The sequence below is a fragment of the Beauveria bassiana genome (genome assembly GCF_000280675.1).
Source record: "Beauveria bassiana ARSEF 2860 unplaced genomic scaffold BBA_S00037, whole genome shotgun sequence".
Lineage (NCBI taxonomy): Eukaryota > Fungi > Ascomycota > Sordariomycetes > Hypocreales > Cordycipitaceae > Beauveria > Beauveria bassiana.
This window is the reverse complement of record NW_007930872.1, coordinates 12,634-32,560: the sequence shown is the minus strand read 5'-3', so window position 1 is coordinate 32,560 and position 19,927 is coordinate 12,634. Positions and strand designations below refer to the sequence as shown.

The following is a 19,927-nucleotide window of genomic DNA, read 5'->3' as shown; positions in this document are numbered from 1 at the left end:
GATCTCGGCCTCGTGATGCTCGCCGTTGACCGCCGTTGGCTGCGAATTCACCTGGATGTAGGGCGTGTTGTCTCATTTCATGCGGAGAGGTTGAACACTCAATTTTTTGCGAAATCACTTGAAAAGGATTGTGTTTTTGGTGCCACTGATGGCCTTGGCTCTCTGCTCGTGCTGCTGGCCTCTACCAGCATCCGAAGACTTATCCGAGACTTGTCCGAGCGAAACATCATTTATTTTTGAACAGCAGAGACGATGCGGAATGCAGCCGCCCTCCTGCACCGGCGCCAATCGTTGGGACTCGTTGTGCTCGCCAACTCGTCCTGAGCCATTTCCTTTAAGATTATAGCGGGCATGCTAATTTTCGCATCGAAGACCCCCACGGCATGATTGCGTATCCGCGGCCAACCTGGCCAACAGCCCGCATCGTGATTGGCAGAAGTAATGCATCACATGAAACTTTGGCTAGCCTGCAATGTCGTCAAGAGAACTCGTTTGATACTAATGGCTAGGCCAACGGCGGCCGATCTGCACGCTAGACGAAGTTGTGCCATATCGCCACAGGTACATGGATGTAGTCATGGGTATTGAGCACATTCATTTAATATCAATTTATTTTTCTTGAAGCCTGATTTACAATACAAACGACCCCGCGTGTCCCACCAGGATAGCGCTGCCTCTGGCCGGACGACTAATCACAACTGCCTGGGCCTTTTGCTCCTCGGTGAGATGTCTTGTCGCATAGTATTCCTTTTCGAGCGCCTCCTTGACGGTATCAATTTTGTCCACTGGCACCAGGTGCACCGTGCAGCCTCCCCAGCCAGCACCTGTCAATCGGCTGCCGTACGCTCCTGCACTGCGCGCAATGCGGCAGATGTCGTCGATCTCAGGGCTGCTGCATTCGTAGAGCTCTCGGCAAGATTCCTGTGTCGCGTTCATGAGATTGCCAAGCTTCTGGTTCACATCAGCGCTGGCCGGGTCGGTGCTTTCCAGCAGCTTGAGGAACTGCATGACGCGGAGAGCCTCGCTGAACACATGGAGAGCACGCTGACGAATCTTGAACCGCTCGGCGCGGACAGTAAACTTGGACATGTATCGTTTCTCCAAGTTAGCTACGAGGTTGCCATCTTCGATACCAACGGCCGTAGACGAGCCTTGTTCCGCCGCCATCTTGATGAGATCTGCCGCCACAGATTCCTTGAGGACCAGGGCGAGCTCCTCACGGGTGTAGCCCTCTTCCTGGGTGAGTGTATCCTCGGTCAGACGAATGAGGCGCTGGAGCTGCTCCTCTGGGTCGATGCCGGTGAGGTACTTGGCGGCGAAAACATCGTGGAACCCTTTGAGGCTGGTCCGCAGCGGGCCAGCGTCGAGGGCTAGGGTGGTGCCCGGTGGGTTCAGCACGGCATTGAGGTAGCCAGCGGCCAGGCTGCACTCGACGACTCGCAGGTTGTAGCGGGTCGGAGCGGTGTCGTGCTTTGTCGAGGTGACAAAGGATTGGGCAATGACGAAGCCCAACTCTGGGTTGGTGTGAGGGAACTTGACCGGCTTGGCATCGAGGTGCGGGCTAAAAGAGACAAAGAGGGCAGATCCAAGTTCTGAGAGGACAGAAGCGGCCTGGTCCATGCTGGAGGATGTGCATATTAGCGGAGTGGTGTGATAAAAGCGCCACGAAGTCTATGGCCAACAGTATTCAGCTGTACAAGCATGTATACGACTTGTACAGGATACATGAGGGGCGGAAAAGCAAGCACTCACCCGCCAGAATAGACGCCAACGGATCTCTCGCTCACGATAGCGAGCTCGGTCAGCTCCTTCTTGTCAACAGGGGCCTGGCTGTTGGCTGTCATGACGGCCAGGGCACTGGCGCTCACAAAGGCAGCGCTGGAGCTCAGACCGCCGCCGACGGGGACGGTTCCGTCCATTATGACGTCCATGTCGCAGGGGCGAAACTCCTGACCTGCCTCCCGGGCCTTTTGCCTGAGCAGCGCCAGGGCGCCCCTGAGGCCGCTCTTGAAGTAATTGGTCCACTCCGATGCCGACGCGTCAATCTCGATATCGGCGCCGGCGTCGAGGACAAACTCACGCGACGGAAACCTCGTGTCATCAACGTTGCCGATGCGAATCTTGAACGTCGACGGGGAGGAGGATGTGGTGGTGGTAGAAGGAGGACGCGCCGATACGGCCATGATGGCGTCGGCGGTGATTGCCATGGGCAGCACAGAGTAGAGCGAATAGTCAACGTGCTCGCCGATGATGTTGACACGGCCGGGGGAGCGCGCGACGAAGGCAGGCACGGCGCCGGCGTAGGCGGAGCTGAAGCGGGCGTACAGGGCGTTCCATCGTGAAGTCTGCTGTGCGAGAGCGTCGTGGGGGTAGATGTCGGCCAGGGACGCGACGACGGGGACGGAAGCCATGTCGAATCTGGTAATCCGGTAAAGTTTTTTCTTTTCCTTTACTTTCTTTTTTCTGCCTTCTTGAAACAAGATCGCCGTGACCTGCGACTGAGACAGAAGTGATAGTGAAGGGATTATAAAGTAGCAAGTGGCACAACAGCGACGAAGCGTCGTCCCATGATCTAAACTGGGCTTGTAGTTGAAAAATAATTGTTCAGCTTTTCCCCGCTGTTTTTGGTCGCTCGTGGATGGCGCGCTTGCGGACAATTACTCGGAGGATCAAATAAGCAAGTAAGTCGTAGAGAAATCCGGGGCCAGCCTCTGTGGGGTCCCTCCTTGCCCCTCATTATGAGGCGGCGGATGGCGGGGTTCTCTGCGTCATCAGTTGATTGAGGGCAGTAGGTCGAGTCCAGCTGGAAAATGCTGGGGAGATGGCAGCAGAGCGCATGATGGATACTTTGGGACGAGGTTGCTATCTTGGATTTTTTTCGGAATTGGGGGGGCGGGAAGGGCTTTGCAGGGCTTATTGGAGTGGATGTGATGATGAAAATGACAGACTCATTTATGTTCGCATGGTGAGAACATTGATAAATAATGCAGCCACGTGCTTTTATATAGCACTGAAAGAGCTTATTATATGCCTCTTCGCATTAAGATTTTGGTTCAAAATTTTGGTTCAAACCTTCGAAGAGTTCATGCAGGCGGCTAGAAAGCGCCAGTTCGAGCTGTGAATTGCGCGAGGAGCTCTAGGGTACAAGTGCCTTTCGATGACGAGATATGGAAGTCATTCGGGCAACTGCCTAGGTATTTCCATCCGATCCAAACACATATACGGTAGGCAACCAGCCTTCCAGAAAATGACCCAACCCGAGATCTAGCCCAACCAGACAAAGTCCCTTCCCGTGCTCTACCTCCATCCGACAAGCCCTTGTTGCCGAGGCGCACATTGTGGCGGCGGCGGGCGGGGGTTCCCAGACGAAAGGCGGCGACAAAACGCACCTTTGACACGTCGAAAAATGATGGAAAACCGCTACCCAAAAAATCATGACATTTCCACTTTGTAGACAACCACAACGAACCAAGATGCCCGCTAATCTTGCTCGGCCCCAGCAGTGGCGGTGGAGTGCCCGCAGCAGCCCATCCTGTGCTGACCCGCGACTGCGTGGGCAAGTCGGCAGGAAGAACTTGTCACCAGGTACCTAGGCCCCGTGCTAGAAGCCTTCGTGCATTAAATACCTACACTAGGCAGAGTGCGGCGCGGAACCACTCGGCGTGTACCAAGAAGACGAAGACCGCATCATCTTTCAGGGCCTATCCCAGAAGGGACCGTCTAATCCCGATGGGCACCGGAACTTTTTTTTTTTACTCTCTCTCTCTCTCTCTTTAGCAGAAAGATGCACTTAAGCCGGACTCTACCCCTCTTGCCCTCCTGCTCACACGGCCAGTGACCTACAAATAGCCCACCTTTCGAAAAGTCTGTGCCTTTACTTTCCCCTCCTTCCTTCAACATCACTTCAACCAGAATAAAATAGAACACTACTTCACCAAAACTTTTCCTCTTCATCAAACAAACAATCATTCATCATGGGTGACTGCGGCTGCGCTACCTCTGGCTCCTGCAGCTGCGGCTCTGGCTGCACTTGCGCTAACTGCCCTGTACGTTCGCGCACGTCATCGGTCGAGGCAACTCTCCTTGCTAACGTATTTCTTTTTGACAGAACAAATAAATGGCGGTAGCTGAGATAGCTAATAATAAAACTTGCTAAAACCAATGTCTGCTTGAGACCAAGTGCCGTAGAATGTAATTCCAAAATCCAAATTCGCCACGTAAATCTTGGCTCAGATGTTGCTCGCTCGTTTATGCAATGATAGACCCCCTCCTTTGGGAACCGGATCGGGCTCGTCCCAAATGGCTGCAGATATTGAGCGCAGTACCCAAACAACCTCACAGCCTGCATCATGCAGACGCTGTGTAACCTCTGTCCTGTGCTTCCTTTCCCGTGACCTTTGCTTCAGTCGTCGGGAAAAAAGGCCAAAACCGGACTATACGCCTGCGGCGGATACAGCGCGGCAGTCTCGACGTCTTCCTTTTCCATCGCCCACCATTCATTGTCGTCCTGTTGGATCGGTCGGTAGTCGTTCGGCGGCGCGCGTCCGTTCCATATGAAAATTAACTCAAACAGCAGCCGACCCGCGTAAAAGGCGGTCGCGGTCGCGGCCACGGCGGCGGCGCGCACTCGCCAGCACGTCAGCACGACGCCGTCCGTTTCTTCGACGACGAGACCGCCGGCGCTGAGATTGCGTGCCGTCGCGAGCGGCCGCACAAGCTGCTGCGCCAGCCCCAACGCCCAGAGGCAGGCCATAAGCGTGTCGTAGAGCAGCCCGACGAACCGGGGGAAATAGCGCAGCTGTAGCAGCGCGAGGCGGGCGAGGAGGACGACGCTGGAGAGAATGGCAAGTGCCAGGCCCGAGGTGACGAGGCTGGTTGTGACAAGTTAGCTGAACAAGTCAAAATGGTAGGGTAGCATCGCAAGACAAGCTGGGAAGGGGGAGATGAATACCTCGTGGCGTCTTCATCTGGTTGCTCCTCGCAGTCGCCGCTCACGGCACACTGCAGCGTCCGCAGACGACTAGCAGTCAGCATGGCGTGGGCAGAGTGAAGCGTCGCCAAGATGACGACGCACACCTCCAGCCCCAGCAGGACGCGCCGGGTGAGCTCGGCGGCGCTCGGTGTCATGACAATGAGAATATTAGATGCGGGGTTCGTGATGGTGGTGGTGGCAATGGAGGAATCGCCAGCGTCGGCTGCGAGGCATCGGTGGCCGCATGCCGCCGCGTCGTTTTGGGGCGCGATGATGCATACCGGTATTTATAACAAAGGTCGCACGACAAGGGGGGTGCGTGAGGACATTTGCGGTGCTTTATAAGGTTGGCGCGCGGGTGGGCTGGCCATCCGGGTGATAACTTGCTCATACTGACGCAGGGGGAAGACGGGACGAACGTGACCGCAGTCTAGGCTCGCTTCAATCGGGGTGTTTTTGACATCAAATTCGCCTCCATCCTTGCATTACTCATACGCGATGCATGGTCTGCGAGGTCTAGTGATGCATTGGCTGGGGTGTTGAGCAAGTTGTGCCAGTTAGAGTGGTGCCTCATGCAGATGCCAACGCCACGAGCGAGTATGCGAAGGTATCTCGAGTCGAGTCATTAGGCTGCGGACTTATATCAGGACTTATATCAGTTTTCGGGGATTTAGATCCGGTTCGCGTAGTGGTGATGGATCGGCATCACAGTGTGTGAGATGGTGATATGATAGTTGTGGTGTGTGGCGCGATGCGGAGGTGGTGTGGTGCCATCTTTACCATCTCGTTGTCTTTGCTCTTGTGCCACTGTAATTCTTAATAAAATAAAGAATTCGAATGGTCAATAAGGGCTCTTTAACTTGACTCTGTCTCTTTTTTCCGGGAATAATCTCTAAATTATCATGAGAGCACAATGCGATCCATCAGTCGGCCGCTCCCATTGGCCAGCTCCGCCAGTCGATAACCGCTGATGGTGACATCAGCGCTCAACGCCGTTTGCCTCGGCCGGTAATGTTGGCTAGTTCATTCAACACTTTCATCGCCATCGGCCTGATTCACGCCGCTCGGGCATACCGCCACGATTCACCTTGTTCATCTCATCTCACCTTTTCGAAGCTCTTTGTTTTAGCAAGCTCCTATCCACATTTACGTGGACTTTTCTTTTTGCCCCCCCGACTGCCGCGTTTATCGCCCACCTGCCACGCCCCGTCCGTCGTCTGACCGACATGCCATAGCCGCATCATACCCCAACAAACACCATCAGCACGCACATCGATGGACGCACACCGCACGGACGCGCCCGCCGAGACAAGCCCGACCCTCGCGCCGGCCGCCATGGATGCCATCACCGCTCCCCGCGCCCCGGACGCGCCGCGTCGCTGCTTCATCTGCCTGACGGACGAGGACCCCGCCGACGCGCCCGGCAGCTGGGTCGACCCGTGTCCCTGCACGCTCGAGGCGCACCAGGACTGCATGCTGTCGTGGGTGACGGACTGTGAGCGCTCCAACCGCCCGCTCCGGTGCCCCGTCTGCAAGTCGCCCATTGAGATGGAGGGCTCTTGGGATCCCGTCGTCTTGCTGAGCGACCTCATCGCCAAGCGTTTCACCAAGACGAGCCCCCTTGTGCTCTTTACTGCTCTGTCCTTGGGCGTCCAATTCAGCATGCAAATGTACGGCGCCATGGCGCTGTGGACATTCTCCGGCAAGGACGCCATGATGCGCTTTGTCATGGGGCCCGGGATGATGATTGATGGCAGGCGCACGGCGCCGCTGGCGTTCGCGCGCGAACGCATCACCAACGCCTTGGTTCTGATGAATGTCGCCCCGGCTCTGCTCGTGGGACACTTGTTTCCCGGCTGGAGCAACAAGATCTTTCTGCCCACGGCGTCCTTTGTAAGTACAGCTTCGGCATAAGCCGAGACCACTCGATTCTAACACAGCTGCAGTACGGCATCTACCACGTCATGCACGACGAACAATTCTTCACCTGGCCGCCGTCCCCGCAGCTCGCCCTGGCCGTCTTTCCCTACATTCGCTCCGTCTACTACAACCTCTACAAAGAGCTTGTCCTTCCTTACGAGACTAGGATGAACCGCCAGCTTCTCGGGCTGCCGCCTGTGCCGCCCCGACCCGAGCCCGCCAACGACGGCAATCAGAACAATGCGGCGCGCAATGCGGCCCATGCCCAGGGCGGCATAGTTGGCATTTTGCAGACACTCATTGACGCGCTCGACCAGGAAGAGGCTGACGGCCACCCGCAGGCCGACGAGTTTCAGCTTGACTTTCGCGGCGAGGAGGCCCAAGGTGAAGGCGGTGGCGAGGACGCCATCATGCTCGAGGTCATTGTGGAAGAGCTGGACATGAATGAGGCCGCGGGTGGCGAGATCAACGAGGGCGCTCCGGAAGCTGCACCAGGTGAAGCTCCAGCAGGAGAAGTCGGTGAGGCTGGCCAAGTCGTTGCAGACGATGCCGCAGGCGACGCTGGTGATGCCGCAAACGCTCCAGCCGACGACGCTGCTCCCGCTCCCGTCGTGCCTCTAGCCGCACCGGCCGATGCTGCGGCCGACGCGCCAGCCGGCAACCACGAAGCGCCCCCCGCTCCCGCGCGGCGCATGGGCCTTGGCGCGATCCTCTCCAACGTGTCCAACGCCATTGTGAGCGCCCTCATATTGCCTGGCGTCTCCTTTATTGCCGGCGAGGCCCTGCGTCTTGTCCTGCCCAAGGAGTGGACCACCGCGACGCGACGCAACCCATGGATGCGCTCCTCCTCCACCACCGCCGGTGGTGGCCGTCCAGGGCTCTTTCAGCAACAATGGGGCCGCAGTCTGGTTGGCGGGTGCCTCTTCATTGTGCTGCGCGACATGCTTCGGGTTTACACCAAGACGCGCAAGGTGGCGGCGCTGTCGAACCGGAGAGTCAAGAATGTGGACCGCCCGAGACGGTTGAAGAAGTAGGCTGGGGCTTTCTTTTTAATTCTGTTTCAACTGTACAAAAATTGCATGGTTTTGGAGTCTACGGTTGCTATAGTTGCAGGAAATGGTTGTTCTCTTCATCACTGCGTAATCAAGACCATTCATCGCATTTTTGGTTTGTAAATTCAATGAACAATGTGCAAGGCTCGTTCGTAGCTCGTTAGTCCCAGGCACACTCAACGTACGTACACCGATCGGACCCTTTGCCGCGGGGCTGTCGGCAGAAAACAAGCCCACCTTTTTTTTCCCGCCCGCCTGTACCTAGGTAGCCACCGCACCACCAACGCCCATCAACTTGCTGCTAACGTCTTCTCTCGTCCCCCGTCTCAGCATCCTACATTGTCGTCTGTCGTCCGTCGTCGACACCAAAACAATCTTTCAACATGGTAATAAACACCCCTTTCCAGCTCACGCTAATTCGCAAAAGATGATGGCCTCTTTTCCCTCCTTGTTTTCCTCCAAGCTACCCCGCCATGCCTCCCAAACATGACTGTTTTCCCCCCCGTCGAACTCTTTTGCTAACAAAGAGACCACAAAAGGCCGCCGCTTTCACCTCCAAGCAGAAGCTCGCGCTTGCCATTTGCGAGTTTCTCAGCACGTCCTCCACCGACGGCACCTTGACCGCCGACGACAAGGACTCCATCGACGTAGCCGTCAACTGCATCGCCGAGTCCTTCAAGGTCGACCCCACCGATAAGGCTGCCGTTGCCTCGGCCATTGGCGCCCAGAACCTGCTGCAAATCTACTCCGTCTACGAAGTCGCCAAATCCCGCAACAACCCCGCCGCGTCCACACCCGCCGCCGCCGCCGCGACCGCGGCCTCTGAAGAAGCCGCCCCCGCCATCTCGGAGGAGAAGAAGCGCGAGGCCGACGGCCTCAAGTCCCAGGGCAACGCCGCCATGGCCCAAAAGGACTACGCCACCGCCATCGACCTCTACACGCAGGCCCTCGCCCTGCACCCGCGCAACGCCGTCTTCCTGTCTAACCGCGCCGCCGCCCATTCGGCCGCCAAGGACCACGCCAGCGCAAAGACTGACGCCGAGGCCGCCGTCGCCATCGACCCTGCCTACACGAAAGCTTGGTCGCGTCTCGGCCTCGCGCGCTTCGCACTCGGCGACGCAAAGGGCGCGATGGAGGCCTACGCCAAGGGCATCGAGTACGAGGGCAATGGCGGCTCAGACGCCATGAAGAAGGGATACGAGACGGCTAAGCGCCGCGTCGAGGAGACGAGTGGCGACGCTGGTGAGGTTGATGATGTGGCGGCGCGCGGCGCGCCCGGTGCGGGGGCCGGTGGTATGCCTGATTTCGCGAGCCTCGCGAGCATGTTTGGCGGTGCCGGTGCTGGCGGCGCAGGAGGTGCTGGCGCGGGCGGCATGCCCGATCTCAGCTCCATCATGAGCAACCCCATGTTCGCAAGCATGGCCCAAAACTTGATGAGCAACCCCGAAATGATCAACAACCTCATGAGCAACCCGCGTATCCGCGACATGGCCAACCAGTTTGGCTCCGGAGGCGGCATGCCCGACCTCAACAGCCTTATGAGCGACCCCAACGTTGCCGAAATGTGAGTCCACAAGATGCAAACGACAAACGACTTGGTGCTAATGTGAATTAGGGCCCGCAATATGATGGGCGGTGGTGGTGCTCCTCCTGGTGGCGCTGGCGGTCCTGGCGCTGGACGTTGATAGAATTCGAAATGGCCCAATGATACAAAGCTGCATTCATAGTCATCTACCATTCTCTATGCGAATTATACAGTAGCCTATCCTCCAGTGATTAAGATTGCATAATCAGGTTCATGTACCATGTTTCCAGCAAACAATGCAGCATTGTACCAATGCCTTCCGTATCAATGCAAATCCATGTTGAAATACACGGGATGCTCATAATGACATCCCCAATCTAAAATGCTGTAAATTCTGGCAATTCTCCGTGCCTGATGTGCGTGTTCAAATGATACAATGTAACCAGTCCACCATTACGTATACACAAGGGCAGCCTCATTGCGTGCCGATTTTGGATGATGAAGTTCGCAAGCTGCCGGATGGCCCACGTCCACGGCGTCCACGTAGCCATCCGCGCCCGCGACGAGTGCCACGGCTCCTGGAGAGCGAGCCAGTAGCCTTGATATCGCCAACGTGAGCTGGCGGTTCGTTTTCGTCATTCACGTGCTCTGTTTCTTGATCTTCCGTCCTTAACTCTGTGTCTTTCTTTACCCCAGTCAAGGAACCAGACGGCGCTCTGCTGGGACTGTCTACCTTGGAAACTGTCTTTGGCTTAGGAAGGGACGTGCGATTTGCATGAGGAGCAGACACCCTGCGCTTCTAATTTGATTAGTTTGCATTTCCAGATTGGAACAGAGAGAACGTACAGTGGATAACACAAAGTCGACTGGGATGGGCTTGGCCAGTTCGAGATCCCCATACGGTGGATCACTCTTCGACTGGATGCGACGAGAGTAGCGTGGATGCTTGTACTGCACGTCTAATATCTTTCCAACCGAGTCTGTTGGTTTCTCTGGCAGCTTCTAAGCGCTAGAGACCTTTGACTCATCTTCAGCTTCGGTGCTGGGCTTTGGCATCACAAGCTCAGCCTGCCCCTCATCTGCCTTGGCGGCGGCAACCTCATCAGCCCAGAGCCGTGCCCTCTCTGCCGACGAGCTCAACTTGTCATAGTCGCCCGACTTGGGAAGCATCTTGGGGGTTGTGGTTCGAGGCGTAAATTCCGGGGCAATGGGATTAAGCTTTGAAGCCTTGCTCATAGCATCGCTATCGATAGAAGCTCTCGTCAGACGGTCGCGTTTGGCGCTTGGGGTGGCTTGGGGAACGGCGTCGCTGGAGTCCTGCTCAGACATAGGCGTTTCGTCTCCACTGTCACTAACAGTACGAGAAACTTGGGTGCTTTCGTGCTCGAAAATTGTCGCTCTCGAGACCTTTTGCTCATCTAACGCCTTGGTGATGTTGACAGGAGGGCCCTTGGGTTGCACAAAAACCTGCTTCGACCACAGATCCGCGTATCGTCCACCAGCGCAAATCAGCTCATCGTGACTGCCACTCTCAATAAGCTCCCCGTGTTCAATGACAACAATGCGGTCGGCATTCATAATGGTCGACAGGCGATGAGCAACAATAAAGGTGGTTCGGCCTTGGCAAAGACGCCGAAAGGAAAGCTGAATTTGCTGCTCCGTGTCGGTATCAACTGCACTGGTTGCCTCATCAAGTAGTACGATATCAGGTTTGCGCAAAATGGCACGCGCAATGGCAACACGCTGCAGTTCTCCCCCAGATAGCTTGACACCACGCTCTCCGACACGGGTCTGGTATCCGTTGGTAAAGCCCACGATCTTATCATGAATGCAAGCGGCTCTGCAAGCGTCGTATACCTCTTCATCAGTGGCCGTGATTCTGCCGTATCGAACATTGTTGATAATGGTGTCATCAAAGAGAATGGGATTCTGAGGCACAATGCCGATGCGGTCGCGGAGACTGAAAAGGTCAACATCGCGTAGGTCTTGTCCATCGATGCGAATCGCACCACCCGTCACATCGTAGAAGCGGTCAAGCAGACGAAGCAAAGTAGATTTCCCGGCTCCCGTAGCTCCGACAAACGCCACAGTCTGACCCCCAGGAACGTCCAAGTTGACATTCTTGATAACGCCCTTTTGCTCGTCGTAGCTGAAGCAAACCTTGTCAAATTCGACTTTGCCGGAAACAAATTTGAGTGGGCGGGCATTCTTCTTATTCTTGACGCTGGGCTCGGTGTTCATAATATCGAGAAGACGCTCGGCATCGATGAAGTCGTCACTCATGCTCTTGCCCAATTTGGCAAAAAATTGCAACGGCGACGTCAGCTGAGCCCAGTACATGAGCAGCATGGCGAATTGACCGGAGGTGGCTCGACCGTTCTGGATGCGGTAGACGGCGAGAAAGGCAGACGCCAAGAGTCCAGAAGACAGCACAATGGTCTGGAAGGCGGTCGAAATGTGCCAGCTTAACACGTACTGCTGTTCCCTAAGCCAGCGGTTTGCCACGGCGTTAGCGTGCCGATTATCCTCGTAGCCGATTTGATTGAATGCGGACACGGTCTGCCAGCCTAGCAGCCCGGAGTGCCGAACGTAGTGCTCCTGATAGATGGCATTGACCCTATTTCGATTGACAGATTTGGACTTGGCGACAAGACGGCTAGCACAATGCAGGAAGATGGTGGCCGTGGCCATAGTGATAAGTCCTTCGTAAGGCCCAAAGGTGACGGAGAGGTAGACAACGGCGACCAGCATGTCGACCAGCATGGGAGTAGCCTGGAGAAATATGCTCTCTACAGCGTTGGACACGGCACCACCGCCATGAATGGCCATGAGCATGTCCGAGGAGCTCTTGGAGTCGTGGAAGTCGGCAGAGAGATGCATCATGTGCGAATAGGCAGCACGAGTGAGCGCATCATGGGAAAAGTACTTGACGGGAATCCAAAGCCATTGCCGAACAAGCTCGATGCCACACTCGGACGATGCTAGACGCAGTATAGCATACGTCAAGACGGCGATCCAGGGACTGACGGCATTGGTGCCACTGAGGCTGTCCATGATGATGCCAGTCTGACGGGGTATGAGAAGATGCAGGGCGTTGGACGCAAATAGGCAAAGCACGACGGCGAACGCTCGCATTTGCAGTGCTTTATGTCCCACTGGCCAGACATAGGGGAACAAAATCTATCGAGTTAGCCTATGGGCTGTAGAGTGAGGGCAAATTTCTTACCATGAAACCTTTTACGTATTGAAACCAGTTGCCATTTTGCTTGAGGCGCTTTTCCATGACCTCGCGTGCTTCACGCTGTCTTCTTTCCCAGCTGTACTCGGCCTCGGTTTCAGTTTGCGTTCCATAGCCCGTAGGCGGATCATCCTTGGGTAAAAGAGACTCGGCCTCGGGGTTTGGGTTTGGAGCAGCCCACCAGCCGAGGACGGCTACGGAAGCTAGCGCGGCAAGAAGAGTGCAACGAAAAATGCTCAAGAAAAAATCGGAAAGCGCAAAAACGCCGGCAAGGTTGGGGGTTGAAAGCGTTGACGAAATAGTAATGACGACTTCAAAGGCCAAGGCGAGTGCAACGGAGCCCCATAGCGGGATGGGCGAGAGACGATTAGAGTCGAGTATGCGACTCAGCTGAATGCCAAAGACGAGAAAGCATGAAAGGCGGCCAATGATGACATGCTCCTCGACGGTCCAGGCGTGCATAAGAATGGCATGTATGCACAGAAGAGCTATCTGCACGGCATAGGTAGCTAGAAACAAACCGTACGAGACGACGACGAATCGCTTGCTTGGTCGTAGAGGCTTGTCGTCATCTTTCTGGTCCTGAAGAGTGCAAGTGGCAATGACGGAAGCAATGCTAGAAAAGAGGAAGACCGTTGTCGGGTAGAGGTAGCAGAGGGTTGCGAGGGAAGAAACGGCGGCGATGGACACGGCCATGGCGGGTTGTTGGTTGAACAAGTTGATTGAAGCCGAGTACTGCGAAGCAGATGGAGAGGTGAAAAAGCTTACCAACCTGGAGTTATCAAGAGATGAGCAATGGTGGTGTGCCAGGTCAAGGGTCAATGAAGGAAGAGCGATTCCAGTTCCAGTGTGTCGTCGGATGAGCGGCTGCCGTCTCTCAAAGAAAGAGTGAGGAGTCAAGCGAGCGACGAATTTGCCCAACGAGGACAGGCCTTCTATCTCGGACAGGTCAGAAAGGCGGCAAGAACAATCAACAAGAAGCGTGCACCTAGAAACGGGAAACGGCCCCTGCCAGCTGCAGCACCGGGCCAGTGTCGACGAGGCGGAGCGGCGAGCAGTTGAGGGCTATGACCCGGAGTGGCGTCTTGTGTAATGCGACGGGTGTGACAATGCAATCGAGAAATCTTGTCACGGCGGGCGTCTCTTTTTTTGTGGTGATGGGTCTGATGGTGTTTGATTCTTCAGGGAGATTCCTCGGGGATATCAAGGTGCATGCAGACGCTTGTCAGGTGCGAGGGAGGGCAATCAGAGACTCAAGAAAGGGCGTACAAGCATCAAGGCAGAGACATGATGACGGAGATGAAAAATTGCAGATGAGTTTTGTCAAATTAGACAATGGAGACGATGGAGAAGAGTTGTGAGGGATGCGAGGATGCGAGTCGCCAGTATTTCGACGTCTGGTATGCCAAAGCTAGAAGTGGCACTAGCAGGGTCTGTTTGCCTGTGAAAGAGTGATGACTGTTGGGTTCTGTGACTGACCGCCTGTTTTAATCATAGTGGTTGCACGAGCTACCTGGCCGCTGGAGCATGAGAAATGGCACAAGTCTTGTTGATCCATTTTTCTAAGTCTTTGTATGCTCTTCTTTGATTGATTTTCCCTCTTCTGTTCCTTCCCTTGCCATCATTCACCGTTGTCGGTCAATAACTCATCTCCCTCATCCTCGCTCGCCCTCGTACTCGCCGATCAAGCTGGTCCAATATTTGCCCAACACAATTGACTCGATGCACACACTAACTACTGACTTGATCGTTCGTAACTCTGAAATACTCCTACTGGCAGTCGCCGCTCCGGGTCCAGCTTCCCGGAGCGCCGCCCCAGCGAGCCACTTTGTTCCAGGGGCATCTAGATGCCAGAGGGCCCTTGTCGAACGTCACCAGACCTCCAAATTAGTAACTTACCGCCTGATCAATTGTTACTGCTACGTGGCGCGGAAACACTTGCGTCGTGGACTGTTCTGTGTCCGTAGAATTTTGCGTGCTTGTTCCAATACTCCCCCGAGACTCGCTCAGCTGCTCACACTGCTGTACAGCGCTTGAGCGCATCTGCAGGGCGCGAGTGCGGGACTACTGATAGCATCGCCATGGTGCCCCGCCATGGGCGTTCAATGTAATCACAAACAGATTCACTGGGGAAGAATTTCAAGTAACAAAGGGTAGAATAAACGATGGATCATCGAATGATTTACGATCAAACTGTTCAATTTGCCCGTCTACTATATTCCATTTTCAGGGGGTTGGCACGTCCGTTTGTGGATGCACCGACCACCCCAGGACGGATACCCTCCGCGGTTTATTACCTGTACTACACTACGACCGTGCTCAGGGCCAGGATCTGTGGAAGTCGTGTTTGTTATTCTTCAAACCTGTATGTGGGCTGTGTATAAGGCGACTGCTGTGGTGTGACAGATCTAATGAAATAAGAGGCCTGCCAAAAACGCCTTTCGAGCTCGGAATCCTTGCCTTTGCCGTCGGGTCGATGTATTAGATCGTCTCTCGGGAAGGCGATATATTGATAATCTCTGCGATGTGCCGCGATGTATCAAACAGCGCAGCACAAGCTCTCTGCGTAGTGATTGTGTTCTAATTGGTTCTAATCTATGGCATGTGCTTCAAAGAGGCTAATCTTCTATCGCTTTGGGAACCCGGCCAGTATTGCCATTGCGGATCTTCACTTGGATGCAAAACATCCTCGCATATGTCCTCAAGGCCAAGAATGGAGCAGCTGATAGAGCATCCGCTTTGTCACTTCCATCGGCGCTTCGTTTTCTTTTGTTGGTACCCTGCCGATCCATTATACGTATGAGTGAGGTGATGCTTTGTCTTTTAGAGCTCTAAAAAAGTTGAAGTGCCTGTAGGCCCAGACACACCGCCTCTACGGTGCACCATTGATACCAACTTTTGCATTATTGCTTTTTGATTTCGAAAATCAAATTCCGTGATTCGCACCACATCACGCTAAAATATAGCATTTTTTAACGCTTATTACTCTACGCATAAAGCTTTACTTAACTAGTAATATATACTAAAAGATAGATAATTAACTAAGCTTTATTTCAAGATATATTATAACTAGTAGAAAGATATATTAATAGAGGAATTAGCGTTAGAAAATGCCGTGTTTTAGTGTCTTATGTGCTAACTAAGGTAGGCGCTACTATAGGGCACTATAGGGCACTATAGGGCACTATAGGGTACTAAAATATGGTATTTTTTAACACTTATTACTCTATATATAAAGCTTTAATTAATTAGTAATATATATTAAAAGCTAAATAATTAACTAAGCTTTAGTTTAATATACTTTATAACTAGTAAAATAACGTATTTATAGAGAAATTAGTGTTTAAAAATAATGTATTTTGGTGCCCTGTGGTGCCCTGTGGCGCCCTGTGGTGCTCTGTGTGCTAACTAAGGTAGGCGCTACTATAGGGCACTATAGGACACTAAAAGTATAGTACTTTTAAACACTAATTCCTTGATAACTATGTTATTTTACTAGTTATAAAGTATATAAAAATAAAGCTTATTTAATTCTCTATTTATTTATCTATACTTATAGCTAATTAAGTCCTTATGTGTGGAGGAATAAGTGTTAAAAAATGCCGTGTTTTAGTGTAATGTGGTATGATGTGGCGCGAATCACGAATTTGGAAATTCGAAACCAAAAAGCAACAATGCAAAAGTTGGTATCAATGGTGCACCGTACGCCTCGAGTAGAAATTTTATTCGCGCTGCACTGGCTGTTGTTTAGATGGTTGCCTGATTCTGCACTGTCAAAAGGGCTGATGGTCACGTCCGGGCACGCGTACTGTTTTGGAGTACCGTATTCATACACGCATTCGCTTACCACCTTGTTTCTTGATTGCATTAGGTGCCAGAGAAGATGGCTCAGGCTCAACCCGTCACTTTGGGACAATGTGATGGGTTCTATCAGGGTATTTGTGCGCACCAACATCCTGACGTCAACTCTCCTGACCAAGTAGCTTGGTTCTGGTGTAACATGTAACGTACCATCCGCGCTCTGCTGTGTTTGCCCGTCGTCGCCATTTCGCCGCATCGGCCCAAAAGACAAACCAACTGTTTCGTCTTTATTGTTTTGATCAAAATCTTCGCCAGTTAAAACTTTCATTGATGTGCCTCAGCCCATGAGCCACTACATTTGCTGACACTCCATTAGATGCCTGACATGAAGACCAAGATTCTCGAGAGGCTGCAAGCCCTCGGGCCAGTGATGTAGGCAATCACTTCGGCAACAGGTGCCCCATCAGTCTCTCTGGGGGTGTCATTCGACGGTCAAACAATCGACGAATGGAACCCTGGCCGTAGAGATCTCAAGCAAAACCTCGCCCCCAACTTGGATACAGTCTATGGCATCGGCTCATTCTCCAAAACTTTCACAGCGTCTGCCATTGGAATTCCTGGTGGATGAGGGTCACCTCAGCTAGCAGACACTTGTCCGCGATATATTGCCCGAATTCCACATTCGCAGTCAATTCATCACCCAGAAGCTCATCGTTCAATGTTCATGGAGAAAATGCCCCTGTTGGCCTCAGGCGGTGACGTCCGCCTTCTTCATTCCCATGGAGGCAGTCTTGCGGGCTACACGACTTTTCTCTCGCTAATGCCGGAGATTAACTGCGCCATTATCGTTCTTGTCAATTCATAGAACTGGGAGATCCTGCCGGCTGGATCAACCAGCTTCTCATTAAGGCCGTTGTCGACTCACCAACACCGAATGACTACCTGGCGCTAGCCAAAGAAGCTGCTCATAATCCCTTCACTAGTTTTGCTCAGCTCTCCGATCGGCTAGAGGGCAAGCGCGGGACAGAGCCGTGCTCAAAGCCGCTCAAATAGTACATCGGAAGGTATAAGAGCCCAGATCAAGATTTCTTTATTGACGCTGGATTTCGGCAGAAGGAGCGGTCTAAACTTCAGATTGCGTTGCAAGGGCTTGATTCTCAGTTGCGGTCCTTGGATCATTATCAAGGCAACACACTTCTGTGCTTCAATGAATCATTCAACAGCATGGCACGAAGGGCAATGATCACCTTTTTGAAGGCAGTTCAAATTTGGCAGCGACGACGTTGACGACATTGACAAACTGTTCTGGGCGCATGATGTAAGCGTCCCAGCATAAGAGCAGTTCTCGTCAAGGTCACTCTTGATCAGTGATTTCAGGGCACCGTAAGACTTTCACGTATGGGCAGAATATCTTCGCTACATTAAGATGTAATTGTAGTCTATCAGAGAATACAGTGTACAGGAAGTATGGCATATGTGAGTCGTTTTGTGCGGAAGCAAAAGAGAGGAAGACCGGTATGGAAAGTACATGTTTTCTCAATCTGTCGTTGCGTGAACCTTGCCGGCCGAAGGCCACAACGATTGCCTTTTTTAAGACTCTCCAGCATGGGCTTCGCCGCTGAGAACAAGTCGATCAAAGCCCACAGACACGCAGGCATCATGCTGTCGAATTTTTGTTTCCCCTCGTGGACGGCCTAGGAGACTTTCGTGACGTACTTGTTTTTGCTTGTTCGGGCTGCCGCCCTCTCGCACATTGATATATGTAGGTATTTGAGCGCTGCTTTCACGACGCTCTCACGTGGAAGAGTTTGCTTTGCGGGGGTTTCGATCTCAGAGTGTATGTCTCATAGTCTTTGCCAAACTCAAGCTCTAGCCAAACATGATCAAAAGATTACATAAATACGGTGATTAAGCCGATAGACTCACGACCGCCATTGCCCGGCCGGCTGCTTCCATGATGAGGTGAAAAATGAACATACAAAAAGGAATAGAAAGTATTGCGGAGACAAGAAATATGAAAATTTTAGCAGACAATTCTGTTCTTTGAAAATAGCGTCCATGCTTTGTGACATAAGGTTAGGTAGTTGGCAGTGGGTAATATGTTCGTTTGAGGTGTGGCAGTAGTCATTGCCATCCGCGGATAGAAAGCCAAGGGGGGGCATTTTCTTCTTTGACGTACTTGTTTTCCCGCTCTCAGCGGCCCGGCTCGTGCCGAAGCAGCTCCCGTCTGGCTCGAGTGGTAGAACATTTTTTGAAGACACTACTTTAGTTAAGAATCCTTACTTATAACTAGCTTCACCATGTCTACGGTGGGGAGTCTTGTCACCGCTCGGAGTATCAATTTGACTAGAGAGTCGCGCAATATCGCCAATCAACTCATAGATGAAAGCTTGCCAAAAGCTGTGGAAGCCTTTGCCAAGGGCGGAGTGTAGCCCGACCAAGATGGAGATTTCCAAGATGGACACGGACTGACAAGGCCTGATCAATGCCAACTATAGCGTCGTGATTGTACTGTAATAACATGGAAAGAAATAGATAAGATAAGATAACTACAAAAATCTGTCCTGCTACATAGCTTGCTCAACTATGTATTTTACACGGTAGCTCTTAGGTCCTTATCGCTATATTCCACAGTGCTTGATCGAATGCTGTACCAATGAAGGTACAGTAGGTTGCAACAAGTATTCGTCCCCGTCCAGGTAGCGATTTGAAAAGGCAGCTACAGCACGCCGCTTTCAGTATACCAGGGAAGGCTCAGGGTTAAGTAGCTCTAACTTAAAGCAGCAGTGTCTTGTCGTTCCCATTCAAACAAGGCTGCGGCTGTAATACTTGGCAGGGGGCAAATACTTGTTGCCTTCCACTGTAATCAGTGAATACCCATGCCCTTATAATCAATCGTATCAATCGGCTCTTCCCTCAAATCAGCGTTGGATTGCTCGCGTTCTCGAAGGTACTCCTGAACACGCAAGTTGTTAGTAAATGAATAGCAGCAAAATTGGTGCAATCACATCGACTCACCAGGCAGTGAATAGCATGCACGTTCATATCGTTTGTCATCTTACTGCCATCTCCGGCAATGTGCCAAGCGAGCATCATTCGCAGGTTTGCAAGACAGTGCCGCTTGTGATATGTGCTTTGAACAAATCCGTAGTCATTGACTTGGCCGCCTTCAATGAAATTTGGTTCGCCGTGCACCTGGTCAGTGGTCCAGAAGGTTCCATGCTTCATTGAAGATCCCCAGTAGCCTTTCACCCAATTATCAGCATTCGAGGACATTGCGTCCGTCTTTTCTTTGGTCAGTTCCGGCTTTCCAGTGACTCGATGCGCAATGTTGACCCTCTCAATGGCACCCAAGGCCAGATTGTCATGATTCAGCAGGCTGCCATACACAGCATCATCACTGTCAGTGGACCCCTTGA

At 52.9% G+C, this 19,927-nt stretch overlaps 6 protein-coding genes across 6 annotated transcripts; 2 read left to right on the top strand and 4 right to left on the bottom strand.

Annotated features, from left to right (window-relative positions):
• Positions 1–630: 630 nt before the first annotated feature.
• Positions 631–2,411, bottom strand: BBA_08616 (galactokinase-like protein; the record flags this gene model as incomplete). The annotated part of the gene is made up of 2 exons (XM_008603713.1): positions 631–1,621; positions 1,753–2,411. 2 exons carry the CDS (start codon positions 2,409–2,411, stop codon positions 631–633), a joined length of 1,650 nt encoding a protein of 549 aa, XP_008601935.1.
• A 1,991-nt stretch (positions 2,412–4,402) lies between these two features.
• BBA_08615 (uncharacterized protein) lies at positions 4,403–5,127 on the bottom strand (the record flags this gene model as incomplete). The annotated part of the gene is made up of 2 exons (XM_008603712.1): positions 4,403–4,871; positions 4,952–5,127. The coding sequence occupies 2 exons, from the start codon at positions 5,125–5,127 to the stop codon at positions 4,403–4,405; spliced, it is 645 nt and encodes a 214-aa protein (XP_008601934.1).
• A 1,120-nt stretch (positions 5,128–6,247) lies between these two features.
• BBA_08614 (RING finger domain-containing protein) lies at positions 6,248–7,926 on the top strand (the record flags this gene model as incomplete). Its single annotated transcript, XM_008603711.1, has 2 exons — positions 6,248–6,865; positions 6,919–7,926. The coding sequence occupies 2 exons, from the start codon at positions 6,248–6,250 to the stop codon at positions 7,924–7,926; spliced, it is 1,626 nt and encodes a 541-aa protein (XP_008601933.1).
• A 491-nt stretch (positions 7,927–8,417) lies between these two features.
• On the top strand, positions 8,418–9,629 carry BBA_08613 (tetratricopeptide-like protein; the record flags this gene model as incomplete). Its single annotated transcript, XM_008603710.1, has 2 exons — positions 8,418–9,508; positions 9,560–9,629. 2 exons carry the CDS (start codon positions 8,418–8,420, stop codon positions 9,627–9,629), a joined length of 1,161 nt encoding a protein of 386 aa, XP_008601932.1.
• Positions 9,630–9,944: 315 nt separating this feature from the next.
• BBA_08612 (ABC transporter) lies at positions 9,945–13,403 on the bottom strand (the record flags this gene model as incomplete). Its single annotated transcript, XM_008603709.1, has 4 exons — positions 9,945–10,268; positions 10,316–10,435; positions 10,487–12,649; positions 12,696–13,403. 4 exons carry the CDS (start codon positions 13,401–13,403, stop codon positions 9,945–9,947), a joined length of 3,315 nt encoding a protein of 1,104 aa, XP_008601931.1.
• A 5,971-nt stretch (positions 13,404–19,374) lies between these two features.
• On the bottom strand, positions 19,375–19,784 carry BBA_08611 (uncharacterized protein; the record flags this gene model as incomplete). Its single annotated transcript, XM_008603708.1, has 2 exons — positions 19,375–19,464; positions 19,527–19,784. The coding sequence occupies 2 exons, from the start codon at positions 19,782–19,784 to the stop codon at positions 19,375–19,377; spliced, it is 348 nt and encodes a 115-aa protein (XP_008601930.1).
• Positions 19,785–19,927: the final 143 nt, after the last annotated feature.